Raw genomic sequence first — 24,778 nt, 5'->3', positions numbered from 1 at the left:
GCCCTTTTTTTACTTTTTGGGGGTTTTATAAAAATCCGGGTCCAAAAAATCGATAATTTGATTATAACTTCCGAAGCATGACTTCTTACTCTATCATGAGACCACTTGTTGGATAGGTATTTTCATGAGTTTAAAACGATACCTATATTGTCTATATCGCGTAAGTGGATCCGGGTCCAGTGGATTGGGGTCCCGTGTCCGTCCCCCAAGAAAAAAACAGTTTCCCGGAATCAGGGTAAAAATACCTACCTCTGAAAAAAATTTCGAAAAAATCGAAGAGTTTTTACTAAACTAGAGTTGTTCCTCATTTTTAAAGAACGCCAAAATACTTCCTAAATCTTTACAATAATAAATAGTTTATTCTTAATTGGTATTTCATCATTCTTTACAACTAATTTTCTCTCTGAGTGTGTAACGGCAGACATTTACTCCAGGTAAATTACATATTTGAGTAAAATAATAAAAGAGGGAATGCGAAACCAAACAAATAATGCCGGTTTGTTTACAATGCGAAAACGCACCACACCCCACCTCAACACCCTAACGACAGGCAACACAAACAACATGTACTATGTGTCATACACACAACAAACTAACGACAACAACATCAAACATTCTCACTCATTACTATGAAGAAAGAAATGAGTGGAATTCTATCACAACGAGCTATGAGTAATCCAATCCTCTTGCATTATCTACTCTGCCGCTGTCGCTGCCGCCGCTGATGCCACCTAAGAGCCGCAGCCACATGAGCAGGGGTCTCAGGGCTCATTGACAAACGTTGCTAAGCACTTCAACGATCAAGACGTGCGCGCAAGCTCTTTGGCACGATAAAAGACATTTTCGAAAACAGAACGGGTAGGGCCATCACAACATTTTGTTACGACGCATTCATTGCTTTTTTGGTTTGTTTCGGTTTTGACGTAAAGTTGTGTTGTGTTTATGGTTTGTTTACATTCTCGGTGAAAACAATAACAACAATCACAAAATATAAACACAATTACAAAAATAACAGCAACAATGAATGGTTTTGTTTGAACGATGAATACCAAAAAATATACAATTGTAGAAGAGAATAAAATTAACTAAATGAAAAATAAAATACCACAATTAAATAGTGTCATTAACCGTGCTGTAAAGGTTAACAATAATAAAAAAAAAACGGAAACAAGGCAAAACTTAAAAGTTGTGAAAAAAAAACCTGTAGAAACATTGACAGACGTTGATAATTAAATTGAGAAGCGAGTGCAAAAAATCCACCAAAGAATTTAACAATTAAAAAAAATAAGCAAAACTATAAACGTCTTGTCTGAAGTTTGTGAATTAGAAATACATCCGCCGTCTGCCCTATAATTGGATTATTGCAAAAAAAAAGAGAAAACCAGAAACTTCAGACTTCTTTGTCGCCAACGTCGTCGTCGTCATCCTCGATAGCAGTTTCTGTCTCAGCATTGGTGTCATTGCTTGTGGATTAATTGTAGCAACACCAAATACCATCATCATCATCGTTGGCAATTTTACACCTTCAAGGTAGGTTTCTTGTAGTTTTGTAAGCAAATATACTGACTAGACTGAAACTTCTCTAATTACATAAGCTAGTTCAAGGAAACTTTAGCACAGACATTGAGGATAATGTAATTAACAATGAAACGAAGTATTGTAAATTAAATATTGGAATATTGATTTTGAACTTGGAATGCAAATATGTCTACAAAGTTTCTAAAATAATAATGCTAAATAAGAAAGGTGGAACAAATATAAAATATTTATTGGTCAAAGTGTATATAGCATTTGAGTTCAATTGGCAAAATTAAGAAAAAAAAAACTGAAAACTTAGGTAAAAATTGAATTCCAACTGATTTGCATTAAAATTGTATAATCTGCAAGCAATACATAATCGCTTGCAATCAGTCAAAACGGAAATGTCGTCCATGGATCACACGATGTTGTGTAACTTCTACATATGGAAAATTTGACACTACATATGCAAAACCCTTATTATGGATCCATAGACAATAGTTGAACAATTTAGTTCATTAAGTGAATCGCACTCCCTCGTTCATTTCCTAAAGAGGAACTAACTTGATCATAAAGTTCCTTTGTCTCTTTTAATACAATCTTTACTTCTCGTTCTATCGTTTCAAATCTTAGGGAATAGTTGGAGCAAGAAATTAAAATAACCAGAAGTTCTTAAAAAATTAAACGAAGGAGGGAGCTGGTTTTGGTTCCGATAGTTCCATTCCCAGAGTAGTTCATTGAACGAGTTCGTTTCAGAACTACGAAATTCTCAAGCTCTAAAATTCTTGGGAGCAGGGTTTTTTTTTAAAAACGTCTCAAAAGGTTGGAAAGAGCCCATCGAGATATTGAAAAAAAAAAAAACGAACTAAAGAAAAGGAAGTGTATGAACGTTATAGCTCCCGATAGTTCCCTTCCCAGAATAGTTTATTGAACAAGTTCGCGGTGGAACGGCACAGTTCAGTTACGTGAACATAAGAACTGGCTGGCAGGATAAACTTGACAAAATTGAAGCAAATTATTGAATGTTTTTTTTCGATATTAACTTTAAATGCAAATATGTTAAATATTTTTGTTTAATATTCAATTCTCTTATAACACATTTTGCCAGCTTTGTTGTATCGGCAATCAAGTTTAACAAATAACTGTGAAGCTCAAAATGTAACGCTTTTTTGAACCATTAGCTGCTGTAACCTGTGATGATGGTATTTTTCGAACTCATTTATTTAAAAAAAAGAAGACCAAAATTTTCAAATTGTTAAAACATTTTAATTACATGCTAACCGTAAAAGCGAAAAAATGTCCAATTTTAAACTCGTGTTTATAGGGGGTTACCAAGAAGACGTCAATGATTTCACTTTGGTTTTAGTAATTATGGGGCTAATGTAAAACTAAAAAATCGGCGTTGGCTTAAAATTTTAAGGAAAAGATGAGGTGTTTGATATTTAACCAACCTTCTACGGCTGGGAAGAGAAAAATGCTCTCTAGTTTCATGCGCTTTCTGCCACAGAGTGGCTGTTAGCTGATATACCTGTCTATAGGAGAGTTATCTATTTGAAGATATTCTGACTGGGATTAAATTAAAAATGGAACATTTTCCTGAAAAATTATTGTTTTACGCACTCCCCAACTGATGTTTTCTCTCACCATAATATTTTTGCAAATATTTGTTTTAGAAGAACTAAATCCTTTTTGTAATAATGACACAAATATAAGAAACAATATTGACTTATTGTTCCTGGAAAAAACGGTGATATTTTCACAATACGAGGGCCTATTGGAGGGCAAGTCTGGTGCCAGCATTAAATATATTAAAGTTATTGCAATTATAACGTTTGTAGTTAAACGTGTTCATCATACTATAATTTATAATTTTATATAAATTTATTTTGTACTATACTCTACGTCCGTAAGTGGCGTTCTTATGTACTTGTATTTATGTATGTTAATCCTAATTAAATCTGGTTCATTGAGCTTAAATCTGGCTCCAAATGTCTGAATATCAATGACGTTCTACCTATTTTACCTGGTTAAGTGCCCTTGTTATGGGTCGGTACCATTACTTTGAAAAAATTCGAGTGCTTAAGCAGTCTCCAAATGCCTGAATATTTTGTGCATGGAATAATATAATTAGATCTCTGTTCTACTTTCATTGGTTTTTAGATCAAGAGGTAAGGTTTAATAGAAGCAGTTTGGGGAGCATTAGTATTACAACGTGAGAGGTGAAATTCTTGAACTTAAGCGAAAGCATTTTTAAAAATGTTTTCGAAAGTTAGAGGTTCGAAGGTGATCAGATATAACCCTAGTTCTAACAACAAACGATGCCAGCTAGAAATTGGGTGTGGCTACCACCATGGCTCTCTCAGACACTTTTCGGGAAACTAACGCTTTTGGGCTCCGGGGGAAGCATGAAAACTTACCAGGTCCGAACAAAAATGTGTTAGACACTTTGATAGCTATTTCTCGAATCTATGGTTGGTGGTGATACATGGCCGTTCTAAGTTCGTGAAGTGATTTGTCTGGTTAATTCAGATAACGAAGGAGACTCAAATGGGTTTGTGGTTGTTATGTTTAAATTGTTCTTAAGTGCTATACTCCTTTCTGCAAAAAAGGTGGCTCTGATCTGATATTCACAACTTCTGGATAGTGATCTAATTTTTTTAAGTTTATAAGAGTGTGTTATGCATCAAATTGACTTTGAGAATGGAAAATTTGATGGGATATTAATCGGCAGAGCAATATTTTACATTGCTGCCAAAGTTTGCAAAATATGGAAAATCTTCAATTTCCTACGAAAAATTCGTTAAAAAATGTGTTTAAAAGTCACATCGGTTACCTGGCAATAAGGTGACATTTTTGCTCCCAATGGAGTAGCGGTAAAAATCAAATTAACGTAATCTTAAAATATAAAATTTGATTTTTGAACATTTAATATTTTTTTCTAAAATGCTGACAAATTGTGAACCTGAAAAAATGTTTTACAGCACCTCATGGACAACTCAAACATTCCAATACATTCGTTCAAATATTCATAGCTTATTTCGAAAGTTTGTTGATAACTTTTTTTAGGAAACGGGTGGTGGAAAATCGCCCGTTGTAGAACTGCATGGCATTGATTATGCCAGCAATTATAAATTATCTATGGGACCTGCTGAAACATACATACATACATACATACATATATCAAATCTTGACACATGAATCATTATGTGCCGTGAACTTATACAAGTTGAGTTTATTACATACATATGTCTTATCTACTCGGTAGACAGCCTTAGCTTCATACCCCCTCCCCTACATAACTTTTTCAAAAAACCATATCCCCCACCCAACCAAAAAACTTATACCAGCTTTTATTACATTTGACCATGTGCCGTTATCAATGTTTAGTATTGATAATTCGTATTACAATATTTTTTTGTTTTTGTTTACTTTGTTAAATATTTTTCTTTTTTCAATATTGACAAAAATTCCACACAAAATGGAATGCCGGGCGGACCAATCAACTAAGTGCCAAAATGTCAATTGACTTTGGCTGTGTACATAAACACCCCATTATAAAAATAATAATCAAAAAAGTATGTCAGGGCATATGTAGCAAATGAAGCCTGCTATCTGGGTGGAGGCCATCTATAAGTATATACCTGGTCATACCCTGCCTCCACAACTTGTGTGCAGTCAATCAAGACAACCAGAAAGAATGCATTCAATGGCTAAGACGTAATCAAAACCGAAAGAAGATGAAGAACAAGAAAATTAATAATAATCAAAACAAAAGCAAAGAAATTTTGGCCGAGAAAATTTTTGAGATAAAAAACAGATTTTTCATGGCTAATAGGAAATTTCATAGGTAAGCCACAAAACAACGTGTCACTGTTGGTAAAACATGATGCTGGCCAATGATGATTCATCATCCCAACACTTACTTTTATTTAACAATGAAACAAAATAACAATAATTGATGATGATGATAAATAAAATTGGAATTTCCTGAGAATCTTAAAAGAGAGAGAGGACAAAAACCAAACTCAAGTGGAGAATGGAGAAATTATAAGACTTTCGATGAGCAAATCCCACAACCCCAATACAAAAACAAAAAAAATCATCGCAAAATCTTGTCTGACAAGTTGATTTTATAACGAAAAACAACAACAACACTAACCACAACAATCATGTATGACGTTTATATAAGCCATGTATTCGAAGATCTGAGGAATTCCTATTCAAAAAAAAAATCGTGATCTGTTTTGTTAATAACAACAATGAGTAAAATTGCGCCCATGATGAATTACCCGCCTGGGTTTCTGTTTCGTTTCATTTGCTGGGTGTGAGGTTAATAGCGAATGAATTTTAAGTAGCTATTATAGAAACTATAAAAAAATACCTGTGGACCTCTATTGATTTTAAGAAACGTGAGGAATGTGCTACTAGTCATATTTTTTTATGAAATAATTTATTTGAGAACCTATAAAGCCAGTGTAAATCCGGGTGAAATTTTAAGGTCTTCAGAAAAGGTTGGTTAGGATTCCATTGATAGAATCCACAGGGATATGGTGGAGAAACAATATTCTCCTATTAAAAGCTGCAGGGTTCTTAAGCTTTGCAGAGTTTTCAAAAAAAAAAAAAAAAAAAAAAAAAATAAGTCTAAATCAGTACCAGACAAATACAGACCCGCGTGCCTTTAATGAGAGTAATTATCACCGCTCACACAATCAGAACCATTGAAAAACAATGTAATAAGAGAGTAACAAAATTGGGAGAGTAAAAACAAACTCTCTGTCCGATCGTGCTTTAAAACTAAATTGAATACCAGTGTCCCACGGAAAAGAGAGAGAGACATGTTCTATCGCTCTCTTCTTGATCTCGGTTAGATTGTGAAATATAGTTCATTTCTTTGAGAGCTCCAACTAGTTATAATCTTTTAACTGGACCTTAGACTAATGAGATCCTCTTTGGAAAATTAACCAGGAGGATTGAACAGCTCAGTAAAGGAGAATAATGAACTCTTAAGGAATTCACCCATGTCATGTACCAAAATATGATATGGACCAGTTTATCCTCTCTGGATTCTGATGGCGTGATATTTTATTCCTGAACTGAACATTACTAGGATAACTGAAACCCTAAATCATTTCATGAGCCTCATGAATATTCAAAATATTGTCCCTTATTGGGGGAGGTACAAGAAGTAGTGAACCGATATATTCCATATTCACAGCAGATCCTGTTTTAGTAGAAATAATGGGATGTGTGATATATGAAGAGAACCAGATGCTTATTTCGAATTCTATGATCGTTTTGATTATTCAAAACATTGACCCTTGTGGGGGAGGTACCAGAAGGAATGGTCCGATCTCTACCAACTTCATAACAGATCTTGTGTTGATAAAAATATTGAGATGTGTCTAGTCTGAATTGAATCGAATGTTATTTTGTGTTTTATGAGCTTCATAAATATTCAAAATGTTGACCCTTTGTGGGGCAGGTACCAGAAGGAGTGGACCGATATATCCAATCTTCACAGCAGATCTTGTGTTAATAGAAATAAAGGGAAATGTGAAATATGAAGAGAACCGGATGCTTATTTCGGATTCTATGATCGTTTTGATTATTCAAAACATTGACCCTTTGTGGGGGATGTACCAGAAGGAATGACCCGATCTCTACCATCTTTTTAACATATCTTGTGTTGATAATAATTTTACGATGTGCCAAGTTTAGACGAAATCGGATACTCCATTCGAGAGTTATCGTGCGCACCAGCCAGACGGACGGACATCGCTAGATCGAATCTAAGTGTCCTGAAACGGATTTCTTCCAAAAAGACCTATCGTATAAAACCGTTATTTCGATAAGCCACGTTTTGGCCGTATCTAATGATATATAGCCATAGCCATGATAAAGAAGAGAGAGAATGAGAAAGTGCACATTTTGAAATAAGAAAACGATAAACGAGTGCTTGTAATTCTCAATCACTACAGTTATTTGAAGCAATTTTATGATATGTAATTTTAGATCAGAGTCGGCGTTCAGAGTTTCGCAATTTTATGTTCTCCCAATTTTATAACTCCCTGATTATATTGATTTTCAATAAGATTGGTTGTGAGCGTAGAGACAATTACCAGGCACTGTTTTAGATCCACTACAGTGTCTTTTGGCCTATTAACTTGGCCAAGAAATATTTTTCTATTTTATGACATTCTTTAATGAATAACCTGGAATTCCCATGAAATGAAAATAAATTTCTTCACACTTCTATTTACCTTTTAACTTTAAATGCAAATATATTAAATTTTGTAACCCCACGAAAATTTTGGTTAATTTCCAATGGGTCATTTTTAGCTTGTGTCACCAATCATAATAACGGTTGGCCGCATAACCTTTAGGAGTCCCGATTTCTCAAAACACATGATCTAAATACAAGAATAGCATCCAGCTGTGCTTAATGTGTTTCTTCAAGTTTTGTTTTTTTTCTTCTTAATTTTTGTTTTCTGCTTCTTTCCCCTGGCCATAGACTTAGAATCCATCCATGTCATTTACGTAAATTAACATAATTTGATGGGTTCATTAGTAACATGAAAATGTTGAAACATTTAAATCTAAATTAATTACTAGCTTCCATCTAATGATTATCTCAAAAAACAAAAGAAATAAAAATAGATGTTATGAGAGTTGGAAAAGATTATAGGATGTTTTGATAGAACAACAATTTTAGTGTGAGCGTGTTTTTAAATATTCTGGAAAATAAGATACAATTATGGTCATTGTTTAAATGTCAAACATTTATTTGTGGTATTATATTCTATATTGTTTCGACGGCCAACGCAGTGTTGCTTTTTTAAGAAGACTCATTGTAGGAAATGCATTGGGGGAAATTACGTGGTTTTTTTAAGGAGAATTAACTAAATCGAAATTGGGTACTGGTTTTACTTAGCCATAAAAAATGGCTGAATGATGGAAATATCATCTTATTTTATTGTTTAGGAAATAAAAAAATCGATTAACAAAACCACTTGTTTTTGTTCCAAAGGACAGAATGTTCTGGTGATTCATTTTATTGCCCCGTTCGTTCTAAATCAAGATGAGAGACAAATGGAAAAAAAAAATCAAAACACAAATGTTTCTCGTTTTCCCATGATTCATTCCCCTTTACAATGGCTTGCCGCAAAGTTTGTAATTCTCTAGAATTTCGTAAAGATTGCAAACGATAGCCTTCTCGTGAAGTAGAGTTAAAAAATGCAATTGATATTCCAAACACTTATTGGCTTCAAATGTCACAAACATAGTTTTTGTTGTCGCCTTATGCCATATTTGGAGTAAAAGTTGCTTGTCTCAGCAGCTGTGGTATTTGCTACCATTTCCATTGTCTTTGTTTTCTAAACAAGGAACACTATTTTTCTAGCTTTAATTGTGGTTAATTTCTTATTGTGTAACGGTATTGCCATAAAAGCCATGGCCAAGCAAGAAGTTAATGCTATTGACCCAGTTTTGTTGAGCCAAAGACAAACAAAAGATGTTTGGCTATGAAATGGAAAACATTTTGAAAATGTCTAGACTCCAATGCACCAAATATGGAACCGTCAAAATATTTGAATTTAAAATAATATTTATTTTGTTTCCTCAGATTGTCAAAGAAATGGGGAAAAGTTCTGCTTACTTCCTACGAAGTTTTACCAATGTTGGTCAATTTATTTAAAGTAACTTGGCCTTTGGGTCAAAAGTTTTTCTTTATTAAAATTCACAACATATTACTGTCATTTTATGTTGGTTTAGCCGCTGTTGTTTTTTGGTTTTGTGTTCAATTTCCTAATTCGTATTTTTTCCACTTCCATTTGCATTTGTTTGACATTGTATTGATTTATGGTTAAATATGCTGTTGCCATACTTTTTTTTGTTTTGTTGTATATTGACAAAGTGTTTATGGCTGGCTTATATATTTTTTTATAAAAAAAATGCTTGATGTATTTATTTAGGTTTTATATTCATGCATTTTTTGTGGTTAGCAATTAATTTGCCATAGTCAAATATTTGCTAAAAATCCCATAATTTTATAGTTTTTCTTTTTTTTCCGAAATTCCTTATCTATTTGTCAAATCTATATAAATCATTTGTTTTTAATTGAAATTTGAATGTTGAAAATTGCAGTCGGAGTGATGCTATTAAATGCCATAAAATCCATCAAATAAATCGCTTTTAATTGGTTATTGGCAAAAATTCCAAAAAGAAAACAAAACTCCAAGCAATATTGTATATTATTTTTCCAAAGAAAAATAAACGCTACATCAATATTGAAATCGATTTGTGTTATTAAATGTAAAGTTTTTCTTAATTGCTATTGTAATTCGTTGAAATAAACAAAATTCACTCATTTTACACTGTGTGTTTACATATGGCATGTATTATGCCACTTACGTAGAGATACGTTACGTTTACAAATAACTAATAACTGTGGCACTCACTAAGCGGCAAGTAGAATAACATGAGAAGAGAAGATAAGAGGATCGTCAGTGATGCCAATATCGTGATTTTCACCAACTCGTACTATTGCCAATGACAGTAATTAAAATTCAAATAAAACAACGGAAAATGGAAAGAGAAAAGAGAGAGCTGGTCGGAGATGAAGTAAAAATATAACCAGTAATGCCAACTATGTGATTTTGCAACCTGAGTGTGATGCTGAAAACATAAACGTTTAACCATTAACATAGAGTTGCCAACTGAATTAAAACATTTAATCGGCAAAAAAGGAAGAATATTATACATGTTACCACATTTTTCAAATAAGCTTCAATGAGACAAAACGAAAATGAAAAGAGAAAGGATGAGTTGATTAGAGATGAGGACAGCATATAACCAGTGATGCCAACTATGTGATTTTGCAACCTGATGCTGAAAACATAAACGTTTAACCATTAACGTAGAGTTGCCATCTACAATTAAAACATATAATCTGTAAAAAAGGAAGAATATTATACATGTTGCCACATTTTTTAAATACGCTTCAATGGAACCAACCGAAAATGAAAAGAGAAAAGACGAGTTGATTAACAGTATATAACCAGTGATGACAATTTTGTGATTTGACATCCTGATCTTGTTGCTGAAAAGACAAACGTAAAAACTCTTTACCCTGAAGACAGCGTTGCCAACTACAATTGAACGATACAAACGACTAAAGAGGAGGAAAAATAAATGTTGACACAGCTTTTCTTCTTATTTTTGATTAGAACTTCATATTAAACAAAAGTTATGGCGTTTACACAAAGAACACATGTAAATTACGACTTAAAATAAAACAACATCTTTATGAAATTGAAGCCTTCATAAAATTATTTATTTGGGAATTTTAGCATTTCCAAATAATGTTAATTTTTTAGTACTTTTGGTCATGAATACAAATAATAAAACAATTTTATATAGGCATAAAAAACGAAAACCCATTAAATTTGGATAACCCTAATTCTTTTGTAGAATTTACACAAACTAGCAAGAATCTTATACATGTTTGACTATTTCTTATAATGTTTACTAATGGAATTAGTACACACGATATAACAAATTTTACACAAAAAACTAGAAGTTATTGGCTACCGTAAAGAATTCCATACCACAATACAAAAATTAATTAAAATTCAATACATGTCGCCTTATACTTATACTGCTGCTCCCCACAATGGGAAGCCCAAGTCTGTGCTTGCTGCCACACAGCCTTTATAAATAATTTTTGTTGTTACTTTTGAAATGAAACGAAAAAAAGACCAATTCATTTTTTTTTGGCCATAATAGAAGTATTGTCGGGGAGAAAAACAATTGGCACAAATAACATGGAAACTTAAACGAACAACAATGGAGCAAAAAAACATTAACAAATGTACATATTATTGGATTAGCTTTTATGTGTTGGAAGAGGGAATGGGGGGAGAAACATGGGCTAGCTGGCAGAGTTGCTTTTGATTATGGCGATTGAAAACCATGAATTGGCTGAAATTTATTTAACCATAATTGAAAGCCCATTTATATGGCCACACCTAAACCCCGCCACCACCACTATGGATGGTATTGGATTTGTATTAAACTAATGTATATTCGGTTGAATGTCGAAGTTTAGCGGTCAAAGGTTAAAAGCAGAGCCCACAATTTAATTATGATATACACTTTACGATTTTCGCCCTTTGTTGTTGTTGTTGTTTTTGCTACTGCCAATACTAAATTGTTTGCGGCAACAAATATTACTTTTAATTAAATTATAATATTCTGGTGGGGAATATCCACAGACATACTGAAATAGAGATGCAGATATGATAAGTTGGCAAAATATGGCCAGAAAGTCACAAATTATTCATAAATGAAATATTTGGTGTTTTTGGCTTGGAATTTAAAATCATTTGATTTTTTTTTTAATTACAAGAAATATTTCTCATTTGGCATCCCTATTACCGACAAGGCAGGCCCAGCATACAAAAAGTGAACATTTGAAGCTCAGCGAATCTATATTTAATTATGGATTTAAAGTGGTCTGGAATATATTGACCATTACCACAAAAACAACAACTCAGCTGCAACGCCAACGAGTGTTTTTCAATGTTACGAATGTTTTTGTGTGTTTCTAATTTCATAATTATAGTAATTTAATAAAAATTGCCTTTTTCATCAGCATACTACTGTTGCCGCTGCTTCTATTAAATTTTATTTATATGCAAATTATTTTCCATGTATTTCTTTCAAGCATGTGTTGTATATATTTTTTTATTATTTTAATATTGACCAATATTTTTAACACACATATCAATAGAACAATAGTCTCTTGTTGTGTTAACATCTTTGGCTCCTCATTGTTATGAAAAAATGTTTATATTTTTAATCGGTTTTTGTCAACTGTGCAGTATTGTATTGGATATTATGTCAGATTTTATGAATAACTCATTATTTGAAAAAAAAAGAACCGCATTGGATGAGATAAAAACATATATTTCAAGGTTTTGTTGTTTTTTTCGCAGAAAATTATGCATATGAAAATTAATATAGTTTGTTTTTACAATAAACCTCAATTGTTTGATTGGCGGAATTGGCATATGAGATACTATATGACTGAACAGTTTTGAATGTAGGACATTTAAAACAAAAAAAGTCAAATTCATTCAAAATTTTATAAAATTCTATTGTTCCCTTAAAACACAGAGTTTTTACTAGTCACCCATTCATATTCTTGTTGACATAGACATTTTAACATTTACCAACACTGGTTTTCTCAAACAAACACCAAAGTAGTTGGTAATCGCCATAGTACTCTCTCTCTCCCTTTGACAACCTCTCTCACAACACTCATTTGACAAGCAACACATAATCAACGAGCGCCTGTCATTTTATAACGAAAATTTTATCGACGCGAACAACTTGTAAAACACTACTGCTGCTGGCTTTGTTGCTGATATTCACATCGAAATAAAACGCGATAAATAACGAAAAGAAAACAAAATAACACATAATAATTTATACAAGAAATGGAAATTTGTAGTTTTTGCAAAGTGGTTGTGTGGAAAAGATAATAACTTGCCAATGAAAACGGAAATAAATGCAAAGCACAACGCCCCTCTTCAAATGATGATCGTTTTGTGTGTGCAGAGAATGTAAAAATAGAAGCAAAATAACAAAATTAAAGGAAATTTCCTGTCATCACAAAAATGAAAATCACATTGTGTTCTATGTAGAAAAAAACATATTTAAATGATTTCATATGGAAAACATTTCAAAAAGAGAAAAAAAATAATTGAAAAAAAAAATACATATTTGTCAGACTGTTTTTATATTTTTTACTCTCTCTCTGTCTCACAAATTGTTTGAAGGAGAGAGCCCACCACTGAGTGTATGTGTAAATTGTTAAGCTCTTTGCCAGACAAAATAGCTGTTGTAAAAAAACACACCACACAACGAAAAGACTGGCTGGAACTTGTTGCTTCATTCAGTATTTTTACGTGAAGCTATAAACGTTTTTTCTTTGGTTTTCGCGTTTTGCTAACGAATCAGCCACTCTCGCACACAAACACACATACGCGGCCACACATAATCTGCTGTGGGCTTTGGTGGCTGGCCGGATAATTTGACCTTTAATTTTTCCGTTGAATATTTCCGAAGGAAAATCATTGTGGAAGTTCAAAAAATCTGGTGGTTGCGGCCCGGAATAATAACTACATTTTGTTTTAAACATACAAAAAAGTGAGTAGTCGAAGGATACTGTGCAAAAAAGGGGATGGTAATGATCTTTTATTTGATCTTCTCCATCCCTAAGAGTTGGAGTGTGTTTTTCAAACAAAAAGAAACCAAAAAAACTACATACCTTTTGAAATATCTTAAATTTTGTAGTTGTCGAAAAAAAACCAAAAGTATAATAAAAAAATTTCACTTTATTACTTCACACTACGGTTGGCTGCTGCTTAAAATAATGTCATAATTTCCAAGTGGTTGTGTGTATGTGCTTTGGTATTTGTTGTTGCTGCTGCTGCTTTGTTAATTCCATTAAAATAAACACTCACTCTCCGACTGATAAAATAACCAATGGAAAGAGAGTGAGATATGTGGAGAGTACATGGGTTTTAATTTATTGAGCATTTTTGCTGAGTTAATAAAAAAAACACAAAAGCCAATGACCATTATTTTTGTCTCGAAAATGATTAGCAACAAAATAAAATATATCTGTTTTCATTTATTCTCCAAAAGATCGTCCATCAAACCATAAAGAACTTCAATGCAGTGTTGTATTTCGCTCTTGTCAGATTTTTGCAAAAAAGTGATGCCACACTATTGCCAACCAGAAAACGGCTTAAAACACATCCCTTGCTTTTGATGATTTGAATATTTGTACATGTTTCCAGAAGGAAAGGCCGCCAGGTTTATAATAAATATAACCACTTGCTTATCATGCCTTTGGTAAATATAAATTTTCGCTACGTCAGGCCGATACAAATTATCACTATTCCAGCAATAATATCAAAGCAATGATAAGAAAACCCGTCATAAATGTATGCGGTTTGGCTAAATTCCAAAGTGACTGCTAATACAAGTGGTTATTTTGTATATATATTTTATTTTCGTATTGTATGTACGTACATACGAACATGTATAGTGAGTCTGCTGTGGTAGTTTGTTTTTATTAGCCTAAGCTTTGTTGTCCATTTGTGACAACTATAAATACATTGAGCTTTTTTTAATTGTTAATAATTGTCCATGTAATCTAGTTTTTAATTACGTTTCTTTTTATCTTGTTCTTGATGTGAGCTATATTTTGCCTAAAGGTCGCTTATTTATGGTTTTCTACTATGGAAATATATTTGATAATTCAATGCCACCATTCATTCCTTGATTAATGGATAATAAAATCTTTGATAGATCTTCTCTAAGATTTCTAAAAATTGGCATGCCATAAATAACATATGTGGTATCTCCTCTTCATCATGTTGTGTTCTTTTATTAATGTTTATTGTTTACTTTGCAAAGTGTTAATACCTAAGGTAAATCGAAATTGAGGGATTATAAGGTGTGCATGATTTCGATTAGATTTTTTTTATTAACTATATTTTTTGTGTTTTCATTTGAGTTAACTATCTGCAAAATGTTTGCATTTGTTCACTTGATGAACCTTGACTCTAGGAAAAGTGGTGAGATTTTACTGTTGAATATGAGCGCTTCCCCTTGGGCTCTTAATAGTTTCTATTAAAATTTCTTACTTTCTCTCTTAGCCCTTAAAGCAAGGCACCCATAGGGAAAGTGTGCTAATCAATTGTCGCCCTCAACTAAAAAATATTTGTTTTATATATTTTATCTTGTCGACACTTAAGTCATTTTTTGTTTGTTTGTTTCCTCCTCTCTACACAAAAATCACATTCACTCATTATTATTTAGGCGAACGGCAGGTTTGGGACAGATGGACAGTAGAATAACAACTGTGACTCATTCATGCATCATTTGGCCAAGTTGAAATGAAATACATAAAAAAAAACAAATTCTCTCTGTTCTGTTCCTCCGATCACACAATGCTTAAAGCTACAATTCCAAAACGACAAATGTTGCTGCTGCCGCCGCTCCTCTTCGTAGTTTTATAATTGTTTAAAACTTAGCACATACGTACACACAACCGCACATCGACAACAATAAATTCTCGGGTTTTTTGTTTGTATTTAAATATAAATCAGATATTAACAAAATGTGAATGCACAATCCAAATTGACAAAAAGCTAACTTGGGATGAGTAATTCATCACTTTGAGCAAAAAAAAAAAAGAAATAAACAATGACACCCATCCATGTATCTTTGGGGGGGGGGGGGGTAGTCCTTCAGACTATTCCCCTACCTAGAAATAAATTTATGTCCAATATTAAATAATTTTGCTTGGCAATGCATTGAACTTTCCCATAAACAACGAAATAATAATAAATATTAAACGGAAATATTTCCGGTGAAATTTGCAGTCACCCAGTTTCTCATAACGCTTTCTTTTTGTGTAAAAATCAAAAACCAAACACCTCCAACTCTTAATGCACAATGCAAGCTTTGTTATTCAATTTGAGAAAAACAGTCAAAAATGAATTTTAATTTTTACAGTTCTGTGTGTGTGTGGATTGTAAAAATACCAACTTGTACCTTAAAATATGGACACAAATTATGGTGTTACCTATGCCGTGGAATTGGCACCACTAAAGCCAACGGATAACACAAATGATAACTCCAACAACAACCAGCAGCAGGGAGAAGATGAGACCACTGCAGCCAATTCCCCACCCACAACACCCAAGACAAATACAACAACGACCAGATATCTAACAACTGCCAATTCAACAGTGATCAAACCCTTACCCGCTTCGGACAATGAAGAAAGTCCTCGCACACCATCACCCAGTAATTCTCAAAATCCTCGACCCTCCACCTCTCGACAATTGTTTAGGGAAGCAGCCAGTGCCCATGGAGGTCAAGAGACCAACTCATTGCTACAACACGAAATCGCTCAGCAACAGAAATTCAAAAGTGCAGCCTCTACGCTGGACAAGAGCATATCCCGCAATCCATCCACAGTGGCAAAACACGAAAAGAAAATTGGCCATCGTCGTGTTGATGAGGAGGGTGAAGTTACTTACAAGAAGATCCAAAGTAAACAGATTATGGGTTCCATTCAGCTGGGCATACAACATACCGTTGGTAGTTTGGCCTCCAAGCCTAAACGTGATTTGCTTATGAATGATTTCTTTGAAATGGAAACGATTTCCTTCCCACCCGATGGCTCGTCCATAACACCGGCCCATCACTACAGTGAATTCCGTTTCAAGGTATTTGCTCCCATTGCCTTTCGTTACTTCAGGGATTTGTTTGGCATTGCTCCCGATGATTTCCTAATGTCCATGTGTGCAGCCCCACTGCGTCAACTCTCGAATCCCGGTGCCTCTGGCTCCATATTTTACCTAACCGACGATGATGAATTCATTATCAAGACTGTACAGAAAAAGGAATGTGAATTTTTACAGAAACTTTTGCCCGGCTACTATATGAACCTTTCTCAAAATCCTCGAACCCTGCTGCCGAAATTCTTTGGCCTCTATTGTTTCCACTACAACACAAAAAATGTTCGCCTCGTGGCCATGAACAATCTTCTGCCCTCCGATATTAAAATGCATGCCAAGTATGACTTGAAAGGCTCTACATTCCGTCGTAAAGCTTCAAAGGCAGAACGGCAAAAAGAAAGTCCCACCTATAAGGATTTAGATTTCATGGAACATCATCCGAATGGTATATTTCTCGAAACAGATAAATATAATGCATTGATGAAGACCATACAAAGGGATTGTATGGTTCTGGAAAGTTTCCAAATTATGGATTATTCCTTATTGGTGGGTATTCACAATTTGGATCTAGCAGCAAAGGAGAAACGCGAAGAGCGCATACGAAATGCTAGGGCTAAATTGCAGAAAACCGATGAAATTCGTGAGGCCGATGATGCGGAAAATGAGGGTGCAGCTGCAGCGGCTGGTACCGCTTTGAATCGTTCACGCAGCATGAATCGTCAACGCTTGGTGGCCCTATCGACAGCCATGGAATCGATAACAGCCGATGATACACCCTTTGAGGAGGATGAGGATGTGCCGGCCGGCGGTATACCTGCCCGCTCGGAAGACGATGAACGTCTCATATTATACATTGGTATAATTGATATTCTGCAATCGTATCGCTTGGAAAAGAAACTCGAACACACCTTCAAGGCCATTATCTATAACGGTGACACTGTATCTGTGTGTCGTCCATCATTTTATGCCCAACGTTTCCAAAACTTCATGGGTAAAACTGTATTTAAGAAAACGCCTACATTTCCACTGAGACAATCGAAGAGGAAAACTTCTACGGCTGCAGTGCGTACACCACAAAGAACACCTTCACAAAGTGCAGCCAGTGGGGTAACGGCCGCAGCCATGAGACACCCTCATTTTATGTCGGGCTCCTCAACACCACCACCAGCATTTGATGAAATATCCGAAGAAGATATAATTGCTGCATCGGGTTCAAGAGGCGGAGGCATTGGATCGTCAGGGCATTTGAGGCATATACCTCCACCTCAATCCTATATGTCATCGCAACGCAGTACTGTGGGTAGTACTACCGACGACTACAGTGATGATGATGTAGCCTCGACAGCGGGTAGCAACAGATCATCGCTGCCACGACGCCGGCCGCAATATTTAACAAAGACTAGCGTCGAAATAACATCAATTGGTTGTGTAGATAATCACCAACAACCCGATCATAAGCAATCTGATGAGGGTATTGAGCAAGATGTTGAGGGCAAAAAGGTGGTTAGTGCTGTCATACAAACTACGCAGGAAAAGAAATACACATCCACCCTTATTGTTAATGAAGTTGTAAGATGATGTGCTGCCGCGCCGGGTAGATTGTAAGACAAAATGGAATTTAAGTGTAAATTGTAGCGATTTGCTTAGTACCACCACCGTCCGCCGCCATAGCAATTAATACAAAATTTGCTCAACATCTCTACAACTACTTCTGTGGCCAATTGAAGTTTGAGCCGGTGGTGTCTCGGCAAAGGGGTTTCAAGTAAAAATCAAAGAAGTGCTCTTCAATATGTAGAACCAGAATTCTATGGCAACAACCACAGCATAGCTTTAGTACTGCGTAATAATTCACAACTACTACTTCCACCACTGCAACCATGTTATCCAGCAAACTATTACAAAACAACTATAATTATTAGAAACTAACTTTACAAGGACGTAAAATTTTTATGTTTATATCAATATTATTCCTCTCGTCCTCTTCTTCCTTCTATTTTTTATTATTATCATATCTATATATATTCTTTGTATTATTTATTCTATGTTTATTTTTCTGTATGTACTCTACGTATCCCCCCGATGATGAATAATGAGCCAAGCGGAAGAAGAAAGGAAGGATGATGTAGTAGCATACATTTGTTTTTCTGTATTATGTACTAGTTTTCATTCACTTTCAATTTAAAGCAAAACAAAATATTATGATTTGTTAAATATTAAACCTTTTTATATAAACATCTGTCTGTCTATTAAAAAAAATGCAAACCGCTCTGCAGTATTTTTTGCTTAATTTAAAGCCTTAGTTTTATTTTCCATAACTCTTTTTTGTGCAGAATTATTCTAGAGATTTCATTGTTGTTCAATTCAATGCTAACAAATAAACACACACATATTTCCATAGCCTGCAAAAATATTTATAGACAATAGCTTAGTTTAAAAAAAAGTGATTTTATTTAATTTTCTACGAAAAACTAGTTTTTGGTGATTTTTCTGTGCTTCTTTAACGTTTGTTCTGTTTTATTTAAATTTAAGTAGTATGAAAATGGGATGTTTTTATATACTTGTATGTAAAGAAAAAAACTACTATATAAATATGATGCAATTTTAAGCGTATTACACAAATACCTTTTTTTTAAATTGATTCGAAAGAAATGTGTATACGAACTAAACAAACAAGCAAATATATATGAAACTAATCAAATTACGTACTGTGTATTAAATACTAATAGTTATAAATTCTATTCTAGGTTTTTTATATAGTATGTATATTTAATTAAATAAAAAAACTATAAAAAAATTAACTTAGCAAACAAATGAATGAGGTTTTTTAATTGTTAAATATGTAGCATACTTTAGGGGGTTTTATAATCAAATCATTTGCCTCCTCTGTAAATATTTTATATGTAGCATATAGGCCTTATACCTTATAGGTAAGAAATTATGAAACTGTTCTGATATGGAGATGATGAAGTTAGGCTTTTACTTGAGAAGCAATTGGTTGCTATGCTTTACTGTGAAATTATATGATTTAATGTTTTGGACGTAATTTTTTCCTTTATGAAAGGTGATAATTTAATAATTCAATATTTTGAATTCAAAAAAAGTTATTGGATTTTTGTTTACATTTATTACCGATATGTGGTCCAAGAAGATCAGGCTGAAAAGATGCCAGATTAATATTAGAAAGAGGTTACATTTACTTCAACAAAAAAAAAAAAAAAAAAAAAAAAAAAAAACGTATAATTATAAGGGTGTTAGTCTTCTATCCATCCTTCATAAAATTTTTGTCTAAACCATCACTCCTCCGTTTCACCTAAAATCTCTCCCCTCATTTCCATTACTTTGACATTTCTTTCCTTATCTTTCTTCACAATTATCATATTTCCATAGTTACTCATTGCTTTCCTCTTAAATTTGCTTACAGTGTTTCTTAGACAGCAACAGACAACAGCACACTATGGCTTTCCAACGGAGCTACAGCAAGGTATGGTGGGGATCAGACAATCAATATGCCACAATAAGTGGCGCTACCATGAATCCTGCCATCCACCAAATGCTTACCACTTCAAACAGTGGCAGCATAACAAGTGGCGGTTTATATTCGTATTATAGTCAACCCGCCCAGCAACAGCCACAAAAAGCTCAGCCAATGAAGCAACAACCACAGTATCAACCATTTGGTGGAAGCACATATCATTCATTGGATTTACATCAGTACAAAGCATATGGAAATTTATCACGCATCCAGGAAGTGGAAGATGAAAATAATATATCAAAACTATCTTGGGAGAAACATGATAGCCCTGGCAGTTTGAGGTCACAGGTAAGTTACATTTTACAAAACCTTTTTTCTAACGGAAATAAATTCAAAAATCCTTTTTTTTCCAATTTCAGGATTCTGGATTTTCAGATAATGAAGAATTCCACAATACACGCAGTTTAAGTGGTCGTTCATCGAAAACGTCATCGCCAAGCAGTAAATCCATGGCAAGTTCAAAAACGGACATGGGTTCCCCTTCATCCACCAGAACAGTGGAGACACCACCCACGGTGGTAAGACGTCCTGCACGTTCTGATTATTACACCTCTTTGGTAAATGTTTCCAGACGTATTTCATTTCCAACCTCTCCATTGGCCAACAATAGGCAAGAGCACAGTGAAAATAGTCACTATGGTGAAGAGGTGGAAGAAGGTCCTTCTCTAATGGAAAAATTAGATAGTATGCAGTTAATGAATGAATCGCCTGTAACGCAACCCTCGCACTTCAATGATTCCTTCAACAGCAGCCACAGTAGTTGTGATGCCACTACTCCAATCAGAGGCAACAATCCTCGCATAAAGAAACGTCGCAAGGTACAACGTAAGGCAACAGCGCCCCTAACACCAACACAACGACGTTATCAAAAATATGAAGATGAAGAGGCGGAGGCAGAGCAAGAAAGTGATTTAGAGGAATCTCGTAAAGCCATTCCCGAATACAACAATGAAACAGTATATTTGGGTGGAGCACCACCAACATGTTCCACTCCTCCACCTCCATACAACAATGAAACTGTAATACTAGGTGGACCTTTGGATGATTCACAAACAACAAGTCCAAACAACACCCTCAGATTCGATATGCATGGTGTATCACCTTTAAGATTGCAAGATAGGTTCAGTGGCCACACCAGCACTCCTAAAATACAAAAAGGCTTCTCGCTTGGCTGCACCTTGCCGCCCATGATGGATTGCCATGAATATGACAATACCCTACTGAATGGTCACAGCCCAGATGTTCAACATTGGCTTGATGATTTACGTATGTCTTATGACCATGAGGTTATGTCGACACTGCAAACCAAATCCATAGCCCAAGAAGCCATCAAGAATCTGCAAATTACAACGAGTACTGTTGCCAAATTTATTCGTCAATTGCAACAAAAAGCCCTGAGGATGCAAAACTGTTTTGAGAAAACCGAACGTCTGCTAAGCGAAGAGGCCATTACACCTCTGGAGGCCATAAATGGAGCTTTACATTTGTTGGATAACATTAACGAATTCACTTATATACTGGAACGAAGGGTTGTATTCTTTGCCGACTCACGCATGGAACGTAAACGCTATGAAGACTATCTCGATCAAATTCGAATGGTCCATAAGGACACCCGTTACTCTTTGGAGAATCATCACTACATCAATCTTGAATCTTTGCTCGAAGATTTGCAAGTTTTGAAACGTATATTGTTAATCAGCGTAAGACAGGTCTATGAGAAATTGGTGAGAATTCTAATACAAAGTATTGAGAATGGTCGTTGCGATCTAATGCTGAAAGCCAATTTGAATATGGTGGCCACTTTAATGAACATTGATTACGATGGTTTTGCCTCACTCACCGATGCATTTGTACAAACTGAAGCGGTACGCACTCTATTGGTAGTGTGTTTGGATAATAAACTGAGCTCGGTGAGAGCTCAAGCCCTGAGAGCATTGGCTACCATTTGTTGTGCTCCAGAACCGATATTTCAGCTCGGCCATTGTGGGGGCATAGAAGTGATAAGAGATATTTTACAAATTGAAGGAGGGGATGCTAACAAGAAACCCAAAGAAAACGAGGTGAAACGTAGCGATCTGGAAAGAAGAGAAGCTGTATCGCTGTTAACACAAATCACAGCGGCTTGGCATGGACCAGAACATCGGGTAGATGGACTTAAGGACTGTGTGGAAACAGTCGTTGAGGGTCTAACACGTTTGCTTGTCTTTACTGAATGTCCCCAGACATTGCTGTTGTGTGCTGCAGCATTGAATAATTTGTCACGCATGGAAATTACATCACACTATTCGATCATGTCGCATGAGACTATATACAAACTTGTCGAAACCATGGAGCGCAGAGACGAGGGCATAACCGTATTCCTTTATGTAAGTATTTTTAAATTTCTTTTGTTAATTTATAAAATCCTGTGAAATATCGAACTAACAACAACAGCTCAAATCCATCTATCTCACCAGTTTTGATTTGTGGGAATGAACTAATGCATTCTGCAATTTTGTAAAAAGTTTGTTTTCTATCCTTCCCGTATATGTGAACTGCATAAAATGTTGCAAAAGTGTGTTTTTATCTGTCTGACATCCTTCGATGGATGCTAAGGCAAACGTTAACCAAGCGAAACTCAATCGTGTTTGAAATTTCAAGGTTTACATGATAGAACAAGTATCCGTTACATAAAACTCATAAAATTTATTTCTACATTTGTAAAACAATTTTTCTCAAAGCTTTGGCACGTTTCTTACCAACGCTTTGCTGCTTGGGCCCGGCACGCTTTTTCAGCATGTCGAGAAGATAGTTAAAATTGAATTTTTCTTCAACTTGTATGGAACATACGCCAACAGCAGGGCAGATGGATGGACTTTGAACATTTTACACCCACACTAACGTTGCATTCTTTCAGTAGTCTACCTAGTCTTATTGATATACTTCCATTGAATGGTTACTAACTTATTTTTCCCACATCTTCTGCTTCTTACAGGAACAAATCGTTGCCATGCTCTACAATATGTCATTGAATAAGAAATGCCACAGCCATTTGGCCAATGCTAATATCGTGAATTTCATCACGTACGCATACCAAACGGAATTCTATAAAATCTACAGCACACGTGGCGAAAGCGAAGCCCAGCAACGTTGTATCAAAACAATTTTGCATACATTGACACGTCTGGCCCAGGACTCGGTGCTGGGCATGGAATTGCTCACACAACAGAATCATCTGCCATCAGCTTTCTTCTTTAGTCTGACACCGAACACCACAAGCAGCACGGCGACGGATACCCAGCGTTCACCTGAATTCTATGAACAGCAACAAATGCTACCGTTGGATATCAGTACCAGCAGGGATATTTCATTTCTAGCCCGTCAATTATCCGAACACCAGCAACAGCGGCATCATCATCAATACCCCGGGTTCAAGGAAAACAATGAACTTAACATGGAACCCAAAGAATACGGAGGAAATACATTGAAAATGCAGCTACAGCGTCAGGAAAGTTATGTGTAACTACATACAAGCATAAATAAAAGGAAGCCGAAAGGAAAACCTTACAGGCCGGTAATAGCAGAGCCTGTCTACGAACACCTTAGCTCTTGAACGAAGCATATTTTTCTTCCTCATCTTCTGAGTCAAGTGCTGCTACAAAGCAATAAACAATAGAAGAACGCCTAAGATTTTGTTTGGTAAACACAACACGCCACAAAGGGCAACGACAACGACGAACGACGACGACGAGTGTACCCAGCCGGGAAGAGATGTCACGTTTGCAGGGCAGCCACGTTTAATCTGCTCTCAGTCAAACGTGCATAAACGTCATAGAGGAACTTCAGCAAACAGCCGATGTACTTTTCATTGTTTTTCGCAAGCAGTCACCCAGCAGCCAGCCTGTAAGCCAACAAAAACAAAATCACCTCCTGCAAGCATTTAAGGTTCAATTACATCTGAAGAGGAAAAAGTTTACAAACGTAGACTCTAGTTTAAAATAAGTAAACGTTACACATTTAAATGCTAAGAGGCGTGTTTAAATAATGTCGAATAATTTAAAGACAAAAATAACCAACCATAATTTTTCAAAGAATTTATCCATTTATTCACATGCAATAAATGTGTTTAAGTTCTACATAAAAAAAGAAAAAACAAATAATTTTTAAGAAAAATTATAAATGTTAGTTTATACAACAAAAATGTAGTCATGCTGTGCCAAAAAGTGTAGGATAGTTTTTAAGAAACCCAACGCCCCCCATTGAAGTTTTCTGTGTCTTGTAAATAACCAAAAATTGTATTGTAGGTAAAAATAATGAACCAAATATTGTGTTAAACCAAGGTATATTGTAGGGTAGGTATGTAATTATAAAAATAAGTAATACCTAATAAATAAAATAAATGTACATAAAACGAAAAATTGTTAAA

At 34.9% G+C, this 24,778-nt stretch overlaps 2 protein-coding genes and 1 long non-coding RNA gene across 4 annotated transcripts in view; 2 read left to right on the top strand and 1 right to left on the bottom strand.

Moving 5' to 3' along the window:
• The window catches only part of LOC109612006 (uncharacterized), a 64,942-nt gene extending 50,656 nt beyond the window's left edge, over positions 1 to 14,286 (bottom strand). The window contains exon 1 of the long non-coding RNA XR_002194252.2: positions 13,850 to 14,286. This is a non-coding gene — a long non-coding RNA (uncharacterized LOC109612006). The remainder of the gene's footprint in view (positions 1 to 13,849) is intronic.
• On the top strand, positions 761 to 24,778 carry LOC101893170 (uncharacterized). 2 transcript variants are annotated; one of them, XM_005174744.4, is made up of 4 exons: positions 761 to 1,530; positions 20,263 to 20,661; positions 20,733 to 22,739; positions 23,348 to 24,778. In XM_005174744.4, exons 2-4 carry the CDS (start codon positions 20,296 to 20,298, stop codon positions 23,873 to 23,875), a joined length of 2,901 nt encoding a protein of 966 aa, XP_005174801.1. In that variant the 5' UTR covers positions 761 to 1,530; positions 20,263 to 20,295; the 3' UTR covers positions 23,876 to 24,778. The 2 variants fall into 2 exon arrangements, with proteins under 2 accessions (XP_005174801.1, XP_058987089.1); XM_059131106.1 differs by lacking the exon at positions 761 to 1,530 and adding an exon at positions 13,602 to 13,728.
• Positions 13,590 to 19,134, top strand: LOC101892991 (phosphatidylinositol 4-phosphate 5-kinase type-1 alpha). The gene is made up of 2 exons (XM_005174743.4): positions 13,590 to 13,728; positions 16,111 to 19,134. The coding sequence occupies exon 2, from the start codon at positions 16,158 to 16,160 to the stop codon at positions 18,417 to 18,419; it is 2,262 nt and encodes a 753-aa protein (XP_005174800.1). The 5' UTR covers positions 13,590 to 13,728; positions 16,111 to 16,157; the 3' UTR covers positions 18,420 to 19,134.

Source organism: Musca domestica, unplaced genomic scaffold (genome assembly GCF_030504385.1).
Source record: "Musca domestica strain aabys unplaced genomic scaffold, Musca_domestica.polishedcontigs.V.1.1 8, whole genome shotgun sequence".
In the NCBI taxonomy this organism is placed as follows: Eukaryota; Metazoa; Arthropoda; class Insecta; order Diptera; family Muscidae; genus Musca; species Musca domestica.
The sequence above is the reverse complement of the archived record's forward strand: the minus strand, read 5'-3'. Positions and strand labels throughout refer to the sequence as shown.